Source organism: Saccopteryx bilineata, chromosome 1 (assembly GCF_036850765.1).
Source record: "Saccopteryx bilineata isolate mSacBil1 chromosome 1, mSacBil1_pri_phased_curated, whole genome shotgun sequence".
NCBI classification, from domain to species: Eukaryota; Metazoa; Chordata; class Mammalia; order Chiroptera; family Emballonuridae; genus Saccopteryx; species Saccopteryx bilineata.
In genome coordinates this window covers 225,783,174-225,800,377 of record NC_089490.1, presented here as the reverse complement: position 1 = coordinate 225,800,377, position 17,204 = coordinate 225,783,174, and the positions used below count along the sequence as shown (strand labels likewise).

The window sequence follows — 17,204 nt, the reverse complement described above, 5'->3', positions numbered from 1 at the left end:
TGTTTGTTTTAACGTCCATTTTGTCTGATATAAGTATTGCTACCCAAGCTTTCTTTTCATTTTCATTTGCATGAAATATTTTTTTCCATTCATTTATCTTCAGTCTATGTGCATCTTTTTTTTTAAGGTGTGTCTCTTGTAGACAGCATATGTATGGGTCCTGTTTTCTTATCCATGCAGCTACCCTATTTCTTTTGATCAGATCATTTAATCCATTTATGTTTAAGGTTATTATTGATATATAATTGTTTATTGCCATTTTATTCCTTAAAATTGTATTCCTCTTTTGCTATATTCTTTTTCTCCTTTGATCTGTTTACAACAGTGCCCTTAGCGTTTTTTGCAACCTTGGTTTGGTTGTAGTGAATTCCTTGAGTTTTTTTTGTCTGGAAAGCTTTTTATTTCTCCTTCAATTTTAAACGATAGCCTTGCTGTATAAAGTAGTCTTGGTTGTAGGCTCCTGTTCTGCATTACTTTGAATATTTCTTGCCATTCCCTCCTGGCCTCAAGTGTTTCTATTGAGAAGTCAGAAGTCATTCGTATGGGGGCTCCTTTGTAGGTGATAATCTTTTTTTTGTCTAGCAGCTTTTAATATTTTCTGTTTATCACTTAGCTTTGGTATTTTAATTATGATGTGCCTTGGTGTTGATTTCTTTGGGTTTCTCCTTAATGGAGTTCTCTGTGCTTCCTGAACATGTGAGATGTTTTCCTGCCTTAATTGAGGGAAGTTTTCAGCTGTGATATGATTGAACAAAGTCTATATCCCTTGTTCTTTCTTTTCTTCTTCAGGAACCCCTATGATGCAGATGTTATTTCTCTTCTTGTTGTCACAGAGCTCTCTTAGAGTTTCCTCAGGCTTTTTGAGTCTCTTTTCTTTTTTCTGCTCTGCTTCCATGCCTTTATCGTGTCCTCTAATTCACTGATTCGATTCTCAGCTTCATCCATCCTGCTTTTAATTCCTTTCATTGTGTTCTTCATTTCTGATAATGTATTTGTCATTTCTGACTGATTCTTTTTTATTATTTCAATGTCCTTTTTTATATCTGCTATCTATTTAGGTGTTCATAATTATCATCTATTGTTGTTCTAATATCTTTGAGCATCCTAACAATCGTTATTTTAAACTCTGCATCTGGTAATTTGGTTTTATCTGATTCATTCAGGTCCTTTTCTGGGGATTTCTCTTGACTCATTTGTGTTGCATTTCTCTGCCTTCTCATCTTCTCTGTGTAAAAGAAGGTCTTGGCCATTGGAGTCCACTGAGTGTAGCCTCAGTTCCCTAGGTATGGTCTGTCTGCAGGCCCACCACCCCCTCTGCTGTTGCTGCCTAGGGCGTTTTCCCTCTAAGATTCTTAAGCATCCTAACAATCATTATTCTAAACTCTGCATCCGCTATCTTGTTTATTTCTATTTCATTCAATTCTTTTTCTGGGGATTTCTCTTGTTGATTATTTGAATTGCACTTCTCTGTCTTCCCATTTTGTCTCCGTATAAATTAGATACCACTCTAACTATGGTTGTTAGGTCCTGAGATGATGATCTCTGTATCTGGCCACTGGATGTACCTTCCCTGTACCTCCCTTGCCGGAACCTGGTGCATACCAGTGCGGGTCACTGCTTTTGACTGGCCCTTAGCAACATTCTTGGAGCTACAAGTGATCCAGAATTTGTGACTGTCTCTGCTGGGCCCTAATGCCATTGTAACTATCAGCTGCATTCCTAGGCTGGCTTTTATCTACTCTTGGCCAGTGTTTGTGACCTCTTTATTCCTAATGTGAGGTCTTTCTGCCAGCTCCCATCTGCCTTTACATCCTCAGACACTTGGGCACCAGCATAGGCTACAGCTCTGGCTGCTCCATGGTGTGGGGGACTCCTTGCCTCTCTGGGCTCCACCCCCATGGATTTGTGGGAGCCTCTTTGGGCTCTATCCCTCTTCTTTCCAGCACTGACCACTGGACTCCACCCTCCGTGGGTACCCATGGACTGTCTCTCACTGGTTCTGCCCCCCCACTAGCATGCAGGAAGCCTCTTCAGGCTCCGTTCCTCACCTTCTCCAAGTGGGCTGCCTTGCTCCGTCCCCTACGGGCACTTGGCACTCCTCGCCGGTCTTTACCTCCTGTGGGTGCATGTGGGATGCCTCACTCTAGTGGGGTCCACCCTCTTGGGTGCCCAGGAGACCTCTCTGGGCTCCGCTCCCTGCCCTGAAGTGCAGGCTGCCTTGCTGGGCTCTGCTTCCAACAGCAGCTACAGCCACAGCCAGGCCCTCCTGCCCTTCGGAAGGTACTCAGCAGGTTTGTTGTGGCCATGTACCATGTATCTCAGACCTCAGCACTCAAAACCTGTGTCCCTGATACGCCCCCTGCTTCTAAGTGTCTCTCTGCACTGACTAGAGCAGGAGAGCCTCTGGTTGTGTGTGTGTGTGGGGTAATTGCTTCCCTTTGCTGGCTTGGTTCTCCCAGGATGAATGGGCACTTTAAGCTTGGGAAGTGACCCAGTACAGGGGTCAGGGTGGCTGTCCCCCATAGTCTCTCCCTGTGCCCCCAAGACTACACACTCTCCTCTTGAAACTCCAGTTCTCTCGGCACTCCCTGCTCCTGGAGCCCCGGGTAAGTGGCCCTTAATGAGGTTTCCTAAGCAGTCCCTTTAAGACGGATCCTGAGTCTAAGAGTTGTCGCCCTCTTGCAAAGAGCAACCCAGCTCTTCTTTCAGCTAAATACTGTCCATATACCTCCTCTAGTCTCTGGGGCTCCAGTCCTAGGGCTGAGAGTCCACAACTCTCCCGGAAACCCACCCCACCATGAGAGACCCTCCGGGCCACCGCTCACTCCTGGGAGCAGGGCAGCCCTCTCTGTGTCTCCTCTTTTCCCTACCTGCTCAGTGTGGCTCCTTCAGTGTTGCTTGGTTATAGATTCCTCTTAGTTTAGCCAAAAGTTGGTTTTTCAAGATGATTGTTCCTAAGTTAAGTTGTAATCCATTTTGGTTCTGGGGGTTGGGAGTGTCTGCCTACTCTGTCACCATTTTCTCTCTCTAAATCAAAAGCTTCTTAACTCTCAGTATCTGCAGGTATCTGTTTGTCTGTCCATAGGAACACAGGCAGCTAGAGGGCATCTGAGAGCCAGGCAGCCAAGTGGGATGATGCAGGATGGAGGGGAGAGAGGGAGAGTGGCAGGAGGGCTGGGGAGCAAAGGCAAGTGGAGTAGGGAAGGGGTCACTATTAAAATATTTTTAAAAATGTTCATTGTGGGCCCTAGCCAGCTGGCTCAGTGGTAGAATGTTGGCCCAGGAGCTGAGGCTCTATTGGAGCAGGGTTGGCCGGGATGCTGAGAACAGCTCCATGGTCTCTGCCTCAGGGGTTGAATGGCTCAGGCCACAGTGGAGCAATGCCTCAAATGGGCAGAGCATTGCCCCCTAGTGGGCATGCCAGGTGGATCCTGGTTAGGCACATGCAGGAGTCTGTCTCTCTGCCTCCTCACTTCTCACTTCAGAAAAATACAAAAAAACAAAAAGACAAAAGAGTTCATTGTGGTGGTCATCACATGGCCAAATGCATATGTCAAATTTACATAGCTGTATTTATTAAATTGATAAATTTAAGGAATAAATTAATTTTACTTCAATTAGATTAGTCTTTTTCAAAATAATAAAATACTGAGGAATAAATTTAACTAAGGAGGTGAAAGACTTATACACTGAAAACTATGACATTGATGAAAGAAACTGAAGAATATACAAATAAATGGAAAGATCATTTGTACCCATGTTTTGGGCATAAACGTTCACTTAACGTTGTCCATAGGTTTTTGGAAACTGCAACTTTTAAATAAAGTGACATATAACAAAACCAGTTTTACCCCAGGGTAACTGGTCACAAAAACATCACAAAACTTTTAAATAAAGAGTCAAAAACACTTCTGCCTGACCAGGCAGTGGCTCAGTGAATAGTATGTTGGACTGGGAGGCAGAGAACCCAGGTTCAAAACCCCAAGGTCGCCAGCTTGAGCGCGGGCTCATCTGGTTTGAACATGGGCTCACCAGCTTGAGCATAGAGTGGCTGGTTTCAGCATGGGATCATAGACATGACACCATGGTGTCATGGCTTGCACTGGCTCGAGCAAGGGATCAATTGCTCTGCTGTAGCCCCCTGGTCAAGGCACATATGAGAAAGCAGTCAATGAATATACAGAATTGATGCTTCTCATCTTTCTCCCTTCCTGCCTGTCTGTCTGTCCCTATCTGTCCTTCTGTCTCTATCTCTCTTGCTAAAAAAAAAAGTCAGAAACACTTCTGATATTAAACATTAAAATAAATGTTTTTAAGAAACATTGATAAAAACAAGTCAGATAATTCTTTTTAAACTGCTGATTCCAATGCAGGGTCAGTTGTGGCTGGAGCTTTTCAGGGCAGCTCAGGGTGCGAGGAAGGAACCCCCCTGGCCAGGACGCCCTTCCATTGAAGGGTCCCTCACACATACCTACACACTCAGAGCAGGACAATGTCAACACATCAGTTCGCCTCACATGCACTTCTTTGGGATGGGGAGGAAACCAGAGTCCCCAGAGAAAACCCACACAGACATGGGAAGAACATGCAAACTCCACACAGACAGTGGTCCCACTGGGAATCAGTTTTTTTTCACATCAACATTATAAAAGCATGACATTGAACAAACCCACATCATTCGGGGAACTGTTGGATACAAATTAAACGCAATCCCTATCAAAATTCCAATGCCATTTTCACAGAAATAAAACAATCCTCAAATTTATATGGAACCACAATAGACACTGATTAGCCAAAGCAATCTTGAGAAAGAACAAAGCTGCAGGTGTCATGCTTTCTGATTTCAGACTACGTTACAAAGCCATAATGATTACAACAGTATGTTATTGGCATAAAAATGGACACACAGCCCTGGCTGGTTGGCTCAGTGGTAGAGCGTCGGCCTGGCGTGCAGGAGTCCCAGATTCAATTTCAGGCCAGGGCACACAGGAGAAGCTCCCATCTGCTTCTCCACCCTTTCCCCTCTCTTTTTTTTTTTTTAATATTAATATTTTTTAATTAAATTTAATGCAGTGACATTGATAAATCAGGGTACATATGTTGAGAGAAAATATCTCTAGATTATTTTGACATTTGATTGTGCTGTATACCCCTCCTGCAAAGTTAAATTGTCTTCTGTCACCTTCTATCTGGTTTTCTTTGTGCCCCTCCCCTCCCCTAACCCCTCTCTCCTTCTTCACCCCCTCCCCCCTCCCCCAACCCCCCCGCCCCTGTTGCCATCACATTCTTGTTCATGTCTCTGAGTCTCATTTTTATGTCCCTTCTATGTATGGATTCATCTCAGTTTTTTTTCTGATTTACTTATTTCACTCCGTATAATGTTATCAAGGTCCATTCATGTTATTGTAAATGATCCGATGTCATCATTTCTTATGGCTGAGTAGTATTCCATAGTATATATGTACCAAAGTTTTTTAATCCACTCGTCCTCTGACGGACACTTGGGCTGTTTCCAGATCTTCGCTATTGTGAACAATGCTGCCACAAACATGCGGGTGCATTTCTCCTTTTCGAGCCGTTCTATGGTGTCCTTGGGGTATATTCCTAAAAGTGGGATAGCTGGGTCAAAAGGCGGTTCGATTTTCAGTTGTTTTTTTTTTTTAATTTATTCATTTTTTAGAGGGGAGAGGGAGAGACAGAGAGAGAGAGAGAGAGAGAGAGAGAGAGAGAAGGGGGGGAGGAGCTGGAAGCATCAACTCCCATATGTGCCTTGACCAGGCAAGCCCAGGGTTTTGAACCGGCAACCTCAGCATTTCCAGGTCGACACTTTATCCACTGTGCCACCACAGGTCAGGCCTCGTTGCGCGTTCTTAGTTGTTCATTGATTGCTTTCTCATATGTGACTTGACCGCGGGCCTTCAGCAGACCGAGTAACCCCTTGCTGGAGCCAGCGACCTTGGGTCCAAGCTGGTGAGCTTTTTTTTTTTTGCTCAAGCCAGAGGAGCCCGCGCTCAAGCTGGCGACCTCGGGTCTCGAACCTGGGTCCTTCCGCATCCCAGTCCGATGCTCTATCCACTGCGCCACCACCTGGTCAGGCCGATTTTCAGTTTTTTGAGGAATCTCCATACTGTTTTCCACAGTGGCTGCACCAGTCTGCATTCCCACCAGCAGTGCAGGAGGGTCCCCTTTTCTCCACATCCTCGCCAGCACTTATTCTGTGTTGTTTTGTTGATAAGCGCCATTCTGACTGGTGTAAGGTGATATCTCATTGTGGTTTTAATTTGCATTTCTCTAATGATTAGTGATGTTGAGCATTTTTTCATATGCCTATTGGCCATCTGTATGTTCTCTTTGGAGAAGTGTCTATTCATTTCTTTTGCCCATTTTTGGATTGGGTTGTTTGTCTTCCTGGTGTTGAGTTTTACAAGTTCTTTATAAATTTTGGTTATTAACCCCTTATCAGATGTATTGTCAAATATGTTCTCCCATTGTGTAGTTTGTCTTTTTATTCTGTTCTTGTTGTCTTTAGCTGTGCAAAAGCTTTTTAGTTTGATATAGTCCCATTTGTTTATCCTGTCTTTTATTTCACTTCCCCGTGGAGATAAATCAGCAAATATATTGCTCCGAGAGATGTCGGAGAGCTTACTGCCTATGTTTTCTTCTAAGATGCTTATGGTTTCACGGCCTACATTCAAGTCTTTTATCCATTTTGAGTTTATTTTTGTGAGTGGTGTAAGCTGGTGATCTAGTTTCATTTTTTTGCAGGTAGCTGTCCAATTTTCCCAACACCATTTGTTAAAGAGGCTGTCTTTACTCCATTGTATTTCCTTACCTCCTTTGTCAAATATCAGTTGTCCATAGAACTGTGGGTTTATTTCTGGGTTCTCTGTTCTATTCCATTGATCTATATGCCTGTTCTTATGCCAGTACCAGGCTGTTTTGAGTACAATGGCCTTGTAGTATAACTTGATATCAGGAAGTGTGATACCTCCCACTTTATTCTTCTTTTTTAAGATTGCTGAGGCTATTTGTGTCCTTTTTTGGTTCCATATAAATTTTTGGAATATGTGTTCTATATCTTTGAAGTATGTCATTGGTATTTTAATTGGTATTGCATTGAATTTATAAATTGCTTTGGGTAATATAGACATTTTAATGATATTTATTCTTCCTAACCATGAGCATGGTATATGCTTCCACTTGTTAGTATCTTCCTTGATTTCTTTTATCAATGTTTTGTAATTTTCCGAGTACAAGTCTTTAGTCTCCTTGGTTAAGTTTACTCCTAGGTACTTTATTTTTTTGGTTGTAATTATGAAGGGGATTGTTTCCTTAATTTCTCTTTCTGACTGTTCATTGTTGGTGTATAAAAATGCTTCTGATTTCTGAGTATTGATTTTATATCCTGCCACTTTGCCGAATTTATTTATCAGGTCCAGTAGTTTTTTGACTGAGACTTTAGGGTTTTCTATATACAATATCATATCATCTGCAAATAATGATAGTTTTACTTCTTCTTTTCCAACTTGAATGCCTTTTATTTCTTCTTCTTGTCTGATTGCTGTGGCTAGGACTTCCAGGACTATGTTAAATAAGAGTGGTGAAAGGGGGCACCCCTGCCTTGTTCCTGATCTTAAGGGTATTGCTTTTAATTTTTGCCCATTGAGTATGATGTTGGCTGTGGGTTTCTCATAGATGGCTTTTATCATGTTGAGGTATGTTCCCTGTATTCCCACTTTGCTGAGAGTTTTGATCATGAATGGGTGCTGGATTTTATCAAATGCTTTTTCTGCATCTATTGAAATTATCATATGGTTTTTCTCCTTCTTTTTGTTTATGTGATGAATCACATTGATTGATTTATGAATATTGTACCAGCCTTGCCTCCCCAGAATAAATCCCACTTGATCATGGTGTATGATTTTTTCCATATATTGTTGGATCCGGTTTGCTAATATTTTGTTGAGGATTTTAGCATCTATATTCATCAGAAATATTGGCCTATAATTTTCTTTCTTTGTGTGGTCTTTGCCTGGTTTTGGAATCAGAATTATGCTCGCCTCATAAAAGGAGTTTGGAAGTCTTCCTTCCTCTTGAATTTTTTGAAATAGTTTGAGAAGGATAGGAGTTAGTTCTTCTTTGAATATTTGGTAGAATTCCATTGTGAAGCCATCGGGCCCCGGACTTTTCTTTGTTGGGAGTTTTTTGATAACTGTTTCGATCTCCTTTGGTGTAATTGGTCTGTTTAAGTTTTCTGATTCTTCCAGATTGATTTTTGGAAGATTGTATGTTTCAAGGAATTTGTCCATTTCATCTAGGTTGTCTAGTTTTTTGGCATACAGTTCTTCATAGTATTTTCTTACAATATTTTGTATTTCTGTTGTGTCAGTTGTTATTTCTCCTCTCTCATTTCTAATTTTATTTATTTGAGTCCTCTCTCTCTTTTTCTTGGTGAGTCCACTTAAAGGTGCATCAATCTTGTTTACCTTTTCAAAGAACCAGCTCCTAGTTTCATTGATCCTCTGTATTGTTTCTTTAGCCTCTATGTCATTTATTTCTGCTCTGATCTTTATTATTTCCTTCCTTCTACTACATTTGGGCTTTACTTGCTGTTCTTTTTCTAATTCTTTTAGATGCAGGGTTAAGTTGTTTATTTGAGCTTTTTCTAGCTTCTGAAAGTGTGCCTGTAGTGCTATGAACTTCCCTCTCAGCACTGCTTTCGCTGTGTCCCATAAATTTTGAGTTGTTGTATGCTCATTGTCATTCGTTTCTAGGAATTTCTTTATTTCTTCTTTGATCTCATTCTTAATCCATTCATTATTTAACACCCTGCTATTTAGTTTCCATGTGTTTGAGAATTTTTGAGCTTTTCTGCTGTGATTCATTTCTAGTTTCATGCCGTTGTGATCGGAGAAAGTGCTTGATATGATTTCAGTCTTCTTAAATTTGTTGAGAGCACTTTTGTGCCCTAACATGTGGTCTATCCTAGAGAATGTACCATGAGCACTTGAAAAGAATGTATATTCTGCTGCTTTAGGGTGAAAGGTTCTGAAGATATCTATTAAATCGAGTTGATCTAGTGTTTCCAATAAGTCTGCTGTTTCTTTGTTAATTTTCTTTCTTGAGGATCTATCTAGTGATGTTAGTGGGGTATTGAAATCCCCTACTATTATAGTATTGCTGTTGATCTCGCCCTTTAAATCCATCAAAGTCTGTTTTATATATTTGGGTGCTCCTATATTAGGTGCATAGATATTTATAATAGTTATATCTTCCTGTTGGATTACTCCCTTTATCATTATGTAGTAGTCTTCTTTATCTCTTACTATATCCTTTGTTTTAAAGTCCAATTTGTCTGATATAAGTATTGCTACCCCAGCTTTTTTTTCATTTCCATTTGCATGAAACATTTTTTTCCATCCTTTTACCTTCAATCTGTGTGTGTCTTTTGTTCTAAGGTGTGTCTCTTGTAGACAACATATGTATGGGTCCTGTTTTCTTATCCACGCAGCTACCCTATGTCTTTTGATTGGATCATTTAATCCATTTACATTTAAGGTTATTATTGATATGTAGTTGTTTATTGCCATTTTCTTCTTTAAAGGTGTATTCCTTTTTCTTTTTTTTTTTTCTGTATTCTTTTCCCACTTTATCTGTTTACACCAGGCCCCTTAATATTTCCTGCAGCATTGGTTTGGTTGTAATGAATTCCTTGAGTTGTTCTTTGTCTGGGAAGCTTTTTATTTCTCTTTCAATTTTAAACGATAGCCTTGCTGGATAAAGTAGTCTTGCTTGTAGGTTCTTGTTCTGCATTACTTTGAATATTTCTTGCCATTCCCTTCTGGCCTCAAGTGTTTCTGTTGAGAAGTCAGATGTCATCCTTATGGGGGCTCCTTTGTAGGTGATAACTTTTTTTTCTCTTGCAGCTTTTAATATTTTCTCTTTATCGCTTAGCTTTGGTATTTTAATTATGATGTGTCTTGGTGTAGATTTCTTTGGGTTTCTCTTTAATGGAGTCCTCTGTGCTTCTTGGATTTGTGAGAGTTTCTCTTGCATTAATTTAGGGAAGTTTTCAGCTATGATATGATTGAACAAAGTCTCTATCCCTTGTTCTTTTTCTTCTTCTTCAGGAACCCCTATGATGCGGATGTTATTTCTCTTCATGTTGTCACAGAGCTCTCTAAGAGTTTCCTCTGACTTTTTGAGTCTTTTTTCTCTTTTCTTCTCTGCTTTCATGCCTTCATTCCAGTTGTCTTCTAACTCGCTGATTCGATCCTCTGCTCTATCTATCCTGTTTTTAATTCCTTCCATTGTGGTCTTTATTTCTGATATTGTATTTGTCGTCTCCAACTGATTCTTTTTTATACTTGCTATTTCTTTATTTAGGTTTTCAAACTCCCCCTCCATTGTTGTTCTAAGATCCCTAAGCATCCTTACAATCATTATTTTGAACTCCGTATCTGGAAGTTTGATTATTTCCATATCACTCAGTTCATCTCTCGAAAATGTCTCTTGTGGTTTCATTTGGATTGCACTCCTTTGTTTTCTCATCTTCTTCTTCTTCTTTTTTTTATTTGTAGAGTTGATTGAGTCTAGGCTTGGTGTTGTCTGCCTCCAGTTTTCAGTTGTGTTATTTTTAGGTCTTCGTGGGTTGGTATCAGCTATTATTTGTAATCCACTTTCGGATTTGGGCAGCTTTGAAGTCTTGATTTGTTTGTTTTCTTAACAGGTGATAGTCTTGTTAACTGATCTCAGCAGGGGGCTTCCTTGAAACTGTATCCAGGAATGCTGTGGGTGTAACCTGAGACGCTGAAGGTCTCTTCCTCCAACTAATCTCACTGGGGGCAGGGTTTTTTCTCTCAGCTTCAGTAGGGGGAGGTGTATCTCAGATCTCCATGGAGACCTGAGTTACTGCCCCTCCTCCCCACTTCTTGTTTTCAGCTGTGTCTTGTTGTGCTGATTGGAGCTGGATAGATGCCCGGGGATCTCTGATCCGGAAGCACTTCAGCTCTGTTTTGTGAAAGGTTCAGTCCCTCCCCCAGCTATGGCCGCCTCTAGCATGAATGAGTCAGCTTTTTTACTTTGTTTCTTGCATACCTTAGCCCCTCACAGTCTGTCCCTCTCCCTGTCTTTTCCACTTGGGAGATAAGCTGGTCTTTTCAACCCACCTTGCTCCCTGGTCGCCAGGTAAGTGGCTGTGAGCAGTAGTTTCTGCTCTTTTTCCTCTGTGAAATCCTCTCTGGGCTCTCAGCCTCACCCCCCTCCTTCCCTTCCTGTAAGCAGAGGAGATTCAGGCACTCCTTACCAGGATTATTGTGGCTTCCTCTTTGCTCCTTGGTTTTTGAGAGCTGTTCTTGCAGTTCAGTGTTGGTTTTTCATGCTGATTTTTTCTAAATTGATTTGTATTCCAGTTTGGTGTTGAGAGCTGGGTGTCTGTGCATCCGCCTACTCCGCTGCCATCTTCTCTCTCATCTTTCCCCTCTCTTTTCTGTCTATCTTTCTCTTTCCCTCCCACAGCCAGGGTTCCATTGGAGCAGGGTTGGACCAGGTGCTGAGGATGGCTCCACAGCCTCCACCTCAGGCACTAGAATGGCTCCAGTTGCAACAGAACAGTGCCCCAGATGTGCAGAGCATTGCCCCCTAGTGGGCTTGCCAGATGGGTCCTGGTCGGGCACATGAAGGAGTCTGTCTCTCTGCCTCCCCGCTTCTTACTTCAGAGAAATAAATTTTAAAAAAAGGACACACAGATCAATGGAACAGAAGAGAGAGCCCAGAAATAAACCCATGCATTCATTTACAACAAAGAAACCAAAGCATAGAATGGGGACAGTCTTTTCAATAAAGTGCTAAAAAAATGGACAGCCACATGCAAAAGAATGAAACTGGACCCATACCTTACACAGCTCACAAAAATTGACTTGAAATAAAGAATTGAATATCGACTTGAAATCATAAGACTCCCAGAAGAAAACATAAGTAGTAGGCTCCTAGACATCAGTCTTGACAATGATAATTTGAATTTGACACTGAAAGAAACAGTAAACAAGCGGGACAACATCAAGTCATAAAACTTATGTACATAAAGGAAACCATCAAGAAAACAAAAGGCAACAAACGGAATGGGAGAAAATACTTGCTGATTATATATCTGATACATTTTGAAATATCCCCTAATTTTTGTGAGCCGTATATATGAAGAACTCACACAACTCAGTAGCTAAAAACCAAAATTATCAAATTAAAAACCAAGCAGAGAGGCCCTGGCCGGTTGGCTCAGCGGTAGAGCGTCGGCCTAGCGTGCGGAGGACCCAGGTTCGATTCCCGGCCAGGGCACACAGGAGAAGCGCCCATTTGCTTCTCCACCCCTCCGCCGCGTTTTCCTCTCTGTCTCTCTCTTCCCCTCCCGCAGCCAAGGCTCCATTGGAGCAAAGATGGCCCGGGCGCTGGGGATGGCTCTGTGGCCTCTGCCTCAGGCGCTAGAGTGGCTCTGGTCGCAACATGGCGACGCCCAGGATGGGCAGAGCATCGCCCCCTGGTGGGCAGAGCTTCGCCCCATGGTGGGCGTGCCGGGTGGATCCCGGTCGGGCGCATGCGAGAGTCTGTCTGACTGTCTCTCCCTGTTTCCAGCTTCTGAAAAATGAAAAAAAAAAAAAAACACACAAAAAAAAACAAGCAGAGAAACTTTATAGATATTTTCCCAAAGAAAACATACAAACAGGTCCATGAAAAAGTGCTCAACATTACTAATTATCAGGAAGATGCAAATCAAAACCACAATGAAGCATCACATCACAGCTGTTAGAATGGCTGTCACCAAAAAGACAAGGGATGCTAAGTGTTGGCTGGTGAGAATGTGGAGAAAAGGGACCCCTCTGCACTGCTGGTGGGAATATAAATTGGTGCAGCCACTGTGGGAAACAGTATGAAAGTTCCTCAAAAAATTAAGGAGAATTACCTTATGATCTGAAAATTCATCATCTTAAAGAGATATCTGCACTGCCATGTTCGCTGCAGCATTCTCTATAATAGCCAAGACATGGAAACCACCTAAGTGTCCTTCAAAAGATAAATGGATAAAGAAAGTGGGGGATGGGGGTGTGAATATTATTTAGCCATAAAAAAGAAGGAAATCTTGCCAATTGTGACAACATGGATGGACTTTGAGGGCCCAGATAATAAGAGAGTCAGACCACATCCCCTCTTTCAAGCAATTGTGGGCACAGATGTCTGTGTCCTCCCCTCCCCGCCTTAAAGAAAGGATGCTCGTGGATATGTGTGTGTTGAAGAAGTGCTTTAGAACCAGCATGTCTTGTGAAAAAACAACAGAGTTCATCCCCAGAGGAATTAGTGTAGTGATTTTGTGATGTTGTTGTTTGAATTAAAATATACGGAGAAACTAGAAAATTCTTTGACCAGCCTCTGTCCCTTGATGCCTTGCAGGTTTTGTAGACTGACTGAATTTTGCAGAACTAGCCCATGTTCTGGAGAGGCTGCAAAATCCACAAATTCATTATTGATGTAAATTCATTATTGATGGGCACTAGCTAGCTGGAGATCCGTGGTCATCCCTGGGGGTCAGTGTTTTCCAAATCAACAACACCCTTGCTGGTTTCCAGCTTTCTTCCATTGGTTCTAAGACAACATCTGAGTCATATTTCAAGTAGGTTGCATGATGCTACTTAAGGTAGAAGTCATTGGAATGTTTAGTAGGTTTTAAGGGTATTGTTTAAAGCCTGTTAAAGCTGAACATGATGCCTGCGACCTTCTTTCCAGAGGGAGGTTTTCCATGACCTCGGCAGGGGGATTCTGGACAGTGCGTGGCAAGGCTACAATGCTACGCTCCTGGCCTACGGCCAGACCGGCTCTGGAAAAAGCTATTCCATGATCGGGTTTGGCGCAAACAAGGGGCTCATTCCTAAGGTGTGTGAAGAGCTCTTTCAAGCAATTGAGAACCGGGAGAGAAACCAAGAATACCAGGTACATGTTATTCTAAGAGACCTTCTTTAAGAAATTTTACTCCCCATTTTGGAAGTATGCCACCCAAATGGAAGTTACTGGCATCTCCATTCTAGGATGCCTAAATCTTTATTATGTGATCACCAAATCAAGTTGCAGCTAAATACACTGAATTGTTCTGGTTCTCTGGAGATAAACCCAGGGACACCTTTGTAAAAACCATTCTGAGTGTCATAGGAGCAGACACCGTTAGTACTAACGCTGATGAGGGGTTCTTGTTGGGGCTTATTTGCTGCCTTCTTCTACCGAGGTTGTGCATGTGTCCTCATCTTAATGTACTGATCTTTATTTTGAAATAATGTGTTTTGTTTCTTAATCATACCAGCATATTTTTTAAAGATTTATTTATTGATTTGAGAGAGAAAGAAACACTGATTTGTTGTTTCACTTATTTATGCATTCATTGATTGACTCTTATATGTGCCCCGACCCGGGATCAAACCCACAACAACCTTGGTGTACTGGGACAACATTTTAACCAACTGAGACACCCAGCCAGGCCTCAGAATAGTTTCTTACTAATCCTAGCATAGAAGGCACAAGACAATTTTAGATTCATTTGAAGGTTGGTGACATTTTCTAGATGAAGAGTAACCATTAACATAATTAGCTTTAAAACATGACATTAAAGGTCAGCAAATACATGTCAGTATAATCTGTTTCTGCTTTCTCTAAATGGAAAAGAGATTAGATTTATGTTATGAAAATTCAATAATGCATCATCTTTCTATCTTAATTTCTTTCTGATTTTTTTTCATTGAGAGGAGGGGAGATAGACAGACTCTCGCAAGCACCCTGACCGCGATCCACCTAGCAACCCCTGTCTGGGACTGATGCTTAAATCAACCAAGCTATCCTCAGTGCCTGGGCCCACTCACTGGCTATGAGAGGGGAAGAGAGAGGAAGAAGGGGGAGAGGGTGGGAGAGAGAAGCAGATGGTTGCTTCTCCTGTGTGCCCTGACTGGGGATCGAACCTAGGACATCGGCATGCTGGACTGATGCTCTATCCACTGAGTCAACTGTCCAGGGCAATTTCTACCTGATTTTTTTTTTACAGGAACAGAGAGAGAGTCAGAGAGAGTGCTAGATAGGGACAGACAGACAGGAATGAAGAGAAATGAGAAGTATCAATCATCAGTTTTTCGTTGTGGCGCCTTAGTTGTTCATTGATTGCTTTCTCATATATGCCTTGACCGTGGGCCTTCAGCAGACCAAGTAACCTCTTGCTCGAGCCAGTGACCTTGGGTCCAAGCTGGTGAGCTTTTTTTTTTGCTCAAGCCAGATGAGCCCACGCTCAAGCTGGTGACCTCGGGGTCTCGAACCTGGGTCCTTCCGCATCCCAGTCCGACACTCTATCCATTGTGCCACCGCCTGGTCAGGCAATTTCTCCCTGATTTTAAAGTTAATGTGTCTAAGTTAAATATATTCCTTATTTAATATTTTAAAAAGTGTTTTCTTAAACTCTATGCACTGTTTTCTCTGAGTTTATTTTCAATTATTTTTATCTCTTTCATATTGGAGCATTTCTTTGTCTGCTAATCCTTGGTCATTTGTTCCCTCTACAACGTGAGACACTCTGAAGCTAGTTGGGAGCTCTGTGGATCTCAGGTTTAACAGTCATGACTCACCTCAGGGTGACTAACATACAAGCCAGCTTTCCATGGAGGTGGTGGTGGCAAAATATCAGAATCTTAGGGCTTCACCAGAGGCAGCCACAAGCCATGGGTCACTTTGAAGTTCCTGGCAGCGTCCAACAATGACCTTTACCTGCACCAGAGTTCCTCCTAGGAGGCCCCAGAACCAATAGACTGGGTGGTGAGCTTCAGACCACATTAAAACATGACCCAATTAACTATACAAGCAGCACACTCAAAGGGAGATGTCAGCAGGCACCCAACCCTGCTGGGGCGAACCCTACTTCACAGGGTCAGCCCATGCACAGCAGCTCATACACTGTGGTCGGGGTCAATCCTCAGAGTCAGCCAGCCAGAGGGTAAACCCTGTCCACAGATGGACCAACAGTAACCAAGACTCTGTTCAACAACAGGACTCACATAACCCACACAAAGGCCATGCCTGGAGCACTCATCTCAGGTGGTCAAGGGGACTGCACCACTGGACTTCATAGGACACCTACTACATAAGACCACCCCACAAAGACTGGGAGTCACAGCAGATCTGTCTAATACATACAAATAAACACAAAGGGGAACCAAAATGGGGAGATAAAGAAACAGGCCCCAAATGAAAGATCAAAAGAAATCTCCAGAAAAAGAGCTAAATGAAATGGAGGCAAGCAAGTCACCAGACACAGAGTTCAAAGTAATGGTTATAAGGATTCTCAACAGCATGAAAAGGACACAGAAACCATAAACAAGGACCCGTCAGACATGAAGAATGCAATATCCGAAATGAAGGATACACTGGAAGAAACAGTAAGTTGAATGAAGTTGAGAATTGAATTGAATCAGCAACTTGGAAGATAAGGTAGAAACAAACACTCAATTAGAGCAGCAAAAAGAAAAAAGAATGAAAAAGAATGAGGAGAGTTTAAGGGACCTTTGGAACAACATAGGGGAAGGGAGGAAAAGTAGGCGGAGAAGACAACAGAGAGGAACATAGTAAAAAGAATAAAATGATAATAAATACATACCTATTAAGCATCACTTTAAATGTAAATGGCTTACCTGCTGCAATCAAAAGACATAGGGTGGATGAATGGATAAGAAAGCAAGACCCATGTATGTGCTGTCTACAAGAGACCCACCTCGAACAAAAGATACACGAAGACTAAAAGGAAAGGGATGGAAAAAGATATTTCATGCAAATGGAAATTTGAAAAAGCTAGGTAGTGATATTTATATCACACAAAATAGACTTTAAAACAAAGGCTATAAAAAGAGGCAAAGAAGGATACTACATAATGATAAAGGAATCAACCCAGCAAATATTGATGGAATAAAGAAAGAGATTGACAATAATACAGTCATAGTAAGGGATTTTAACACCCTATTAACATCAATGAGTAGATCTTCCAGAGGCCCTGGCTGGTGGCTCAGTGGATAAAGCACTAGCCTGGTGTATGGACATCCTGGGTTTGATTCCCAGTCAGGGAATACAGGAGAAGGGACCATCCACTTCTCTCCCCTTGTTCTCCTTCTCTCCCTCTTCCCCTCCTGTAGCCAGTG

At 42.0% G+C, this 17,204-nt stretch overlaps 1 protein-coding gene across 1 annotated transcript in view; it reads left to right on the top strand.

The window, feature by feature from the left end:
* LOC136319470 (kinesin-like protein KIF28P) overlaps window positions 1-17,204 on the top strand; it is a 104,954-nt gene that overhangs the window by 37,661 nt on the left and 50,089 nt on the right. Inside the window, exon 3 of the mRNA XM_066252724.1 lies at window positions 13,774-13,977. Within this exon, the coding sequence (XP_066108821.1) occupies window positions 13,774-13,977 (204 nt within the window). The remainder of the gene's footprint in view (window positions 1-13,773; window positions 13,978-17,204) is intronic.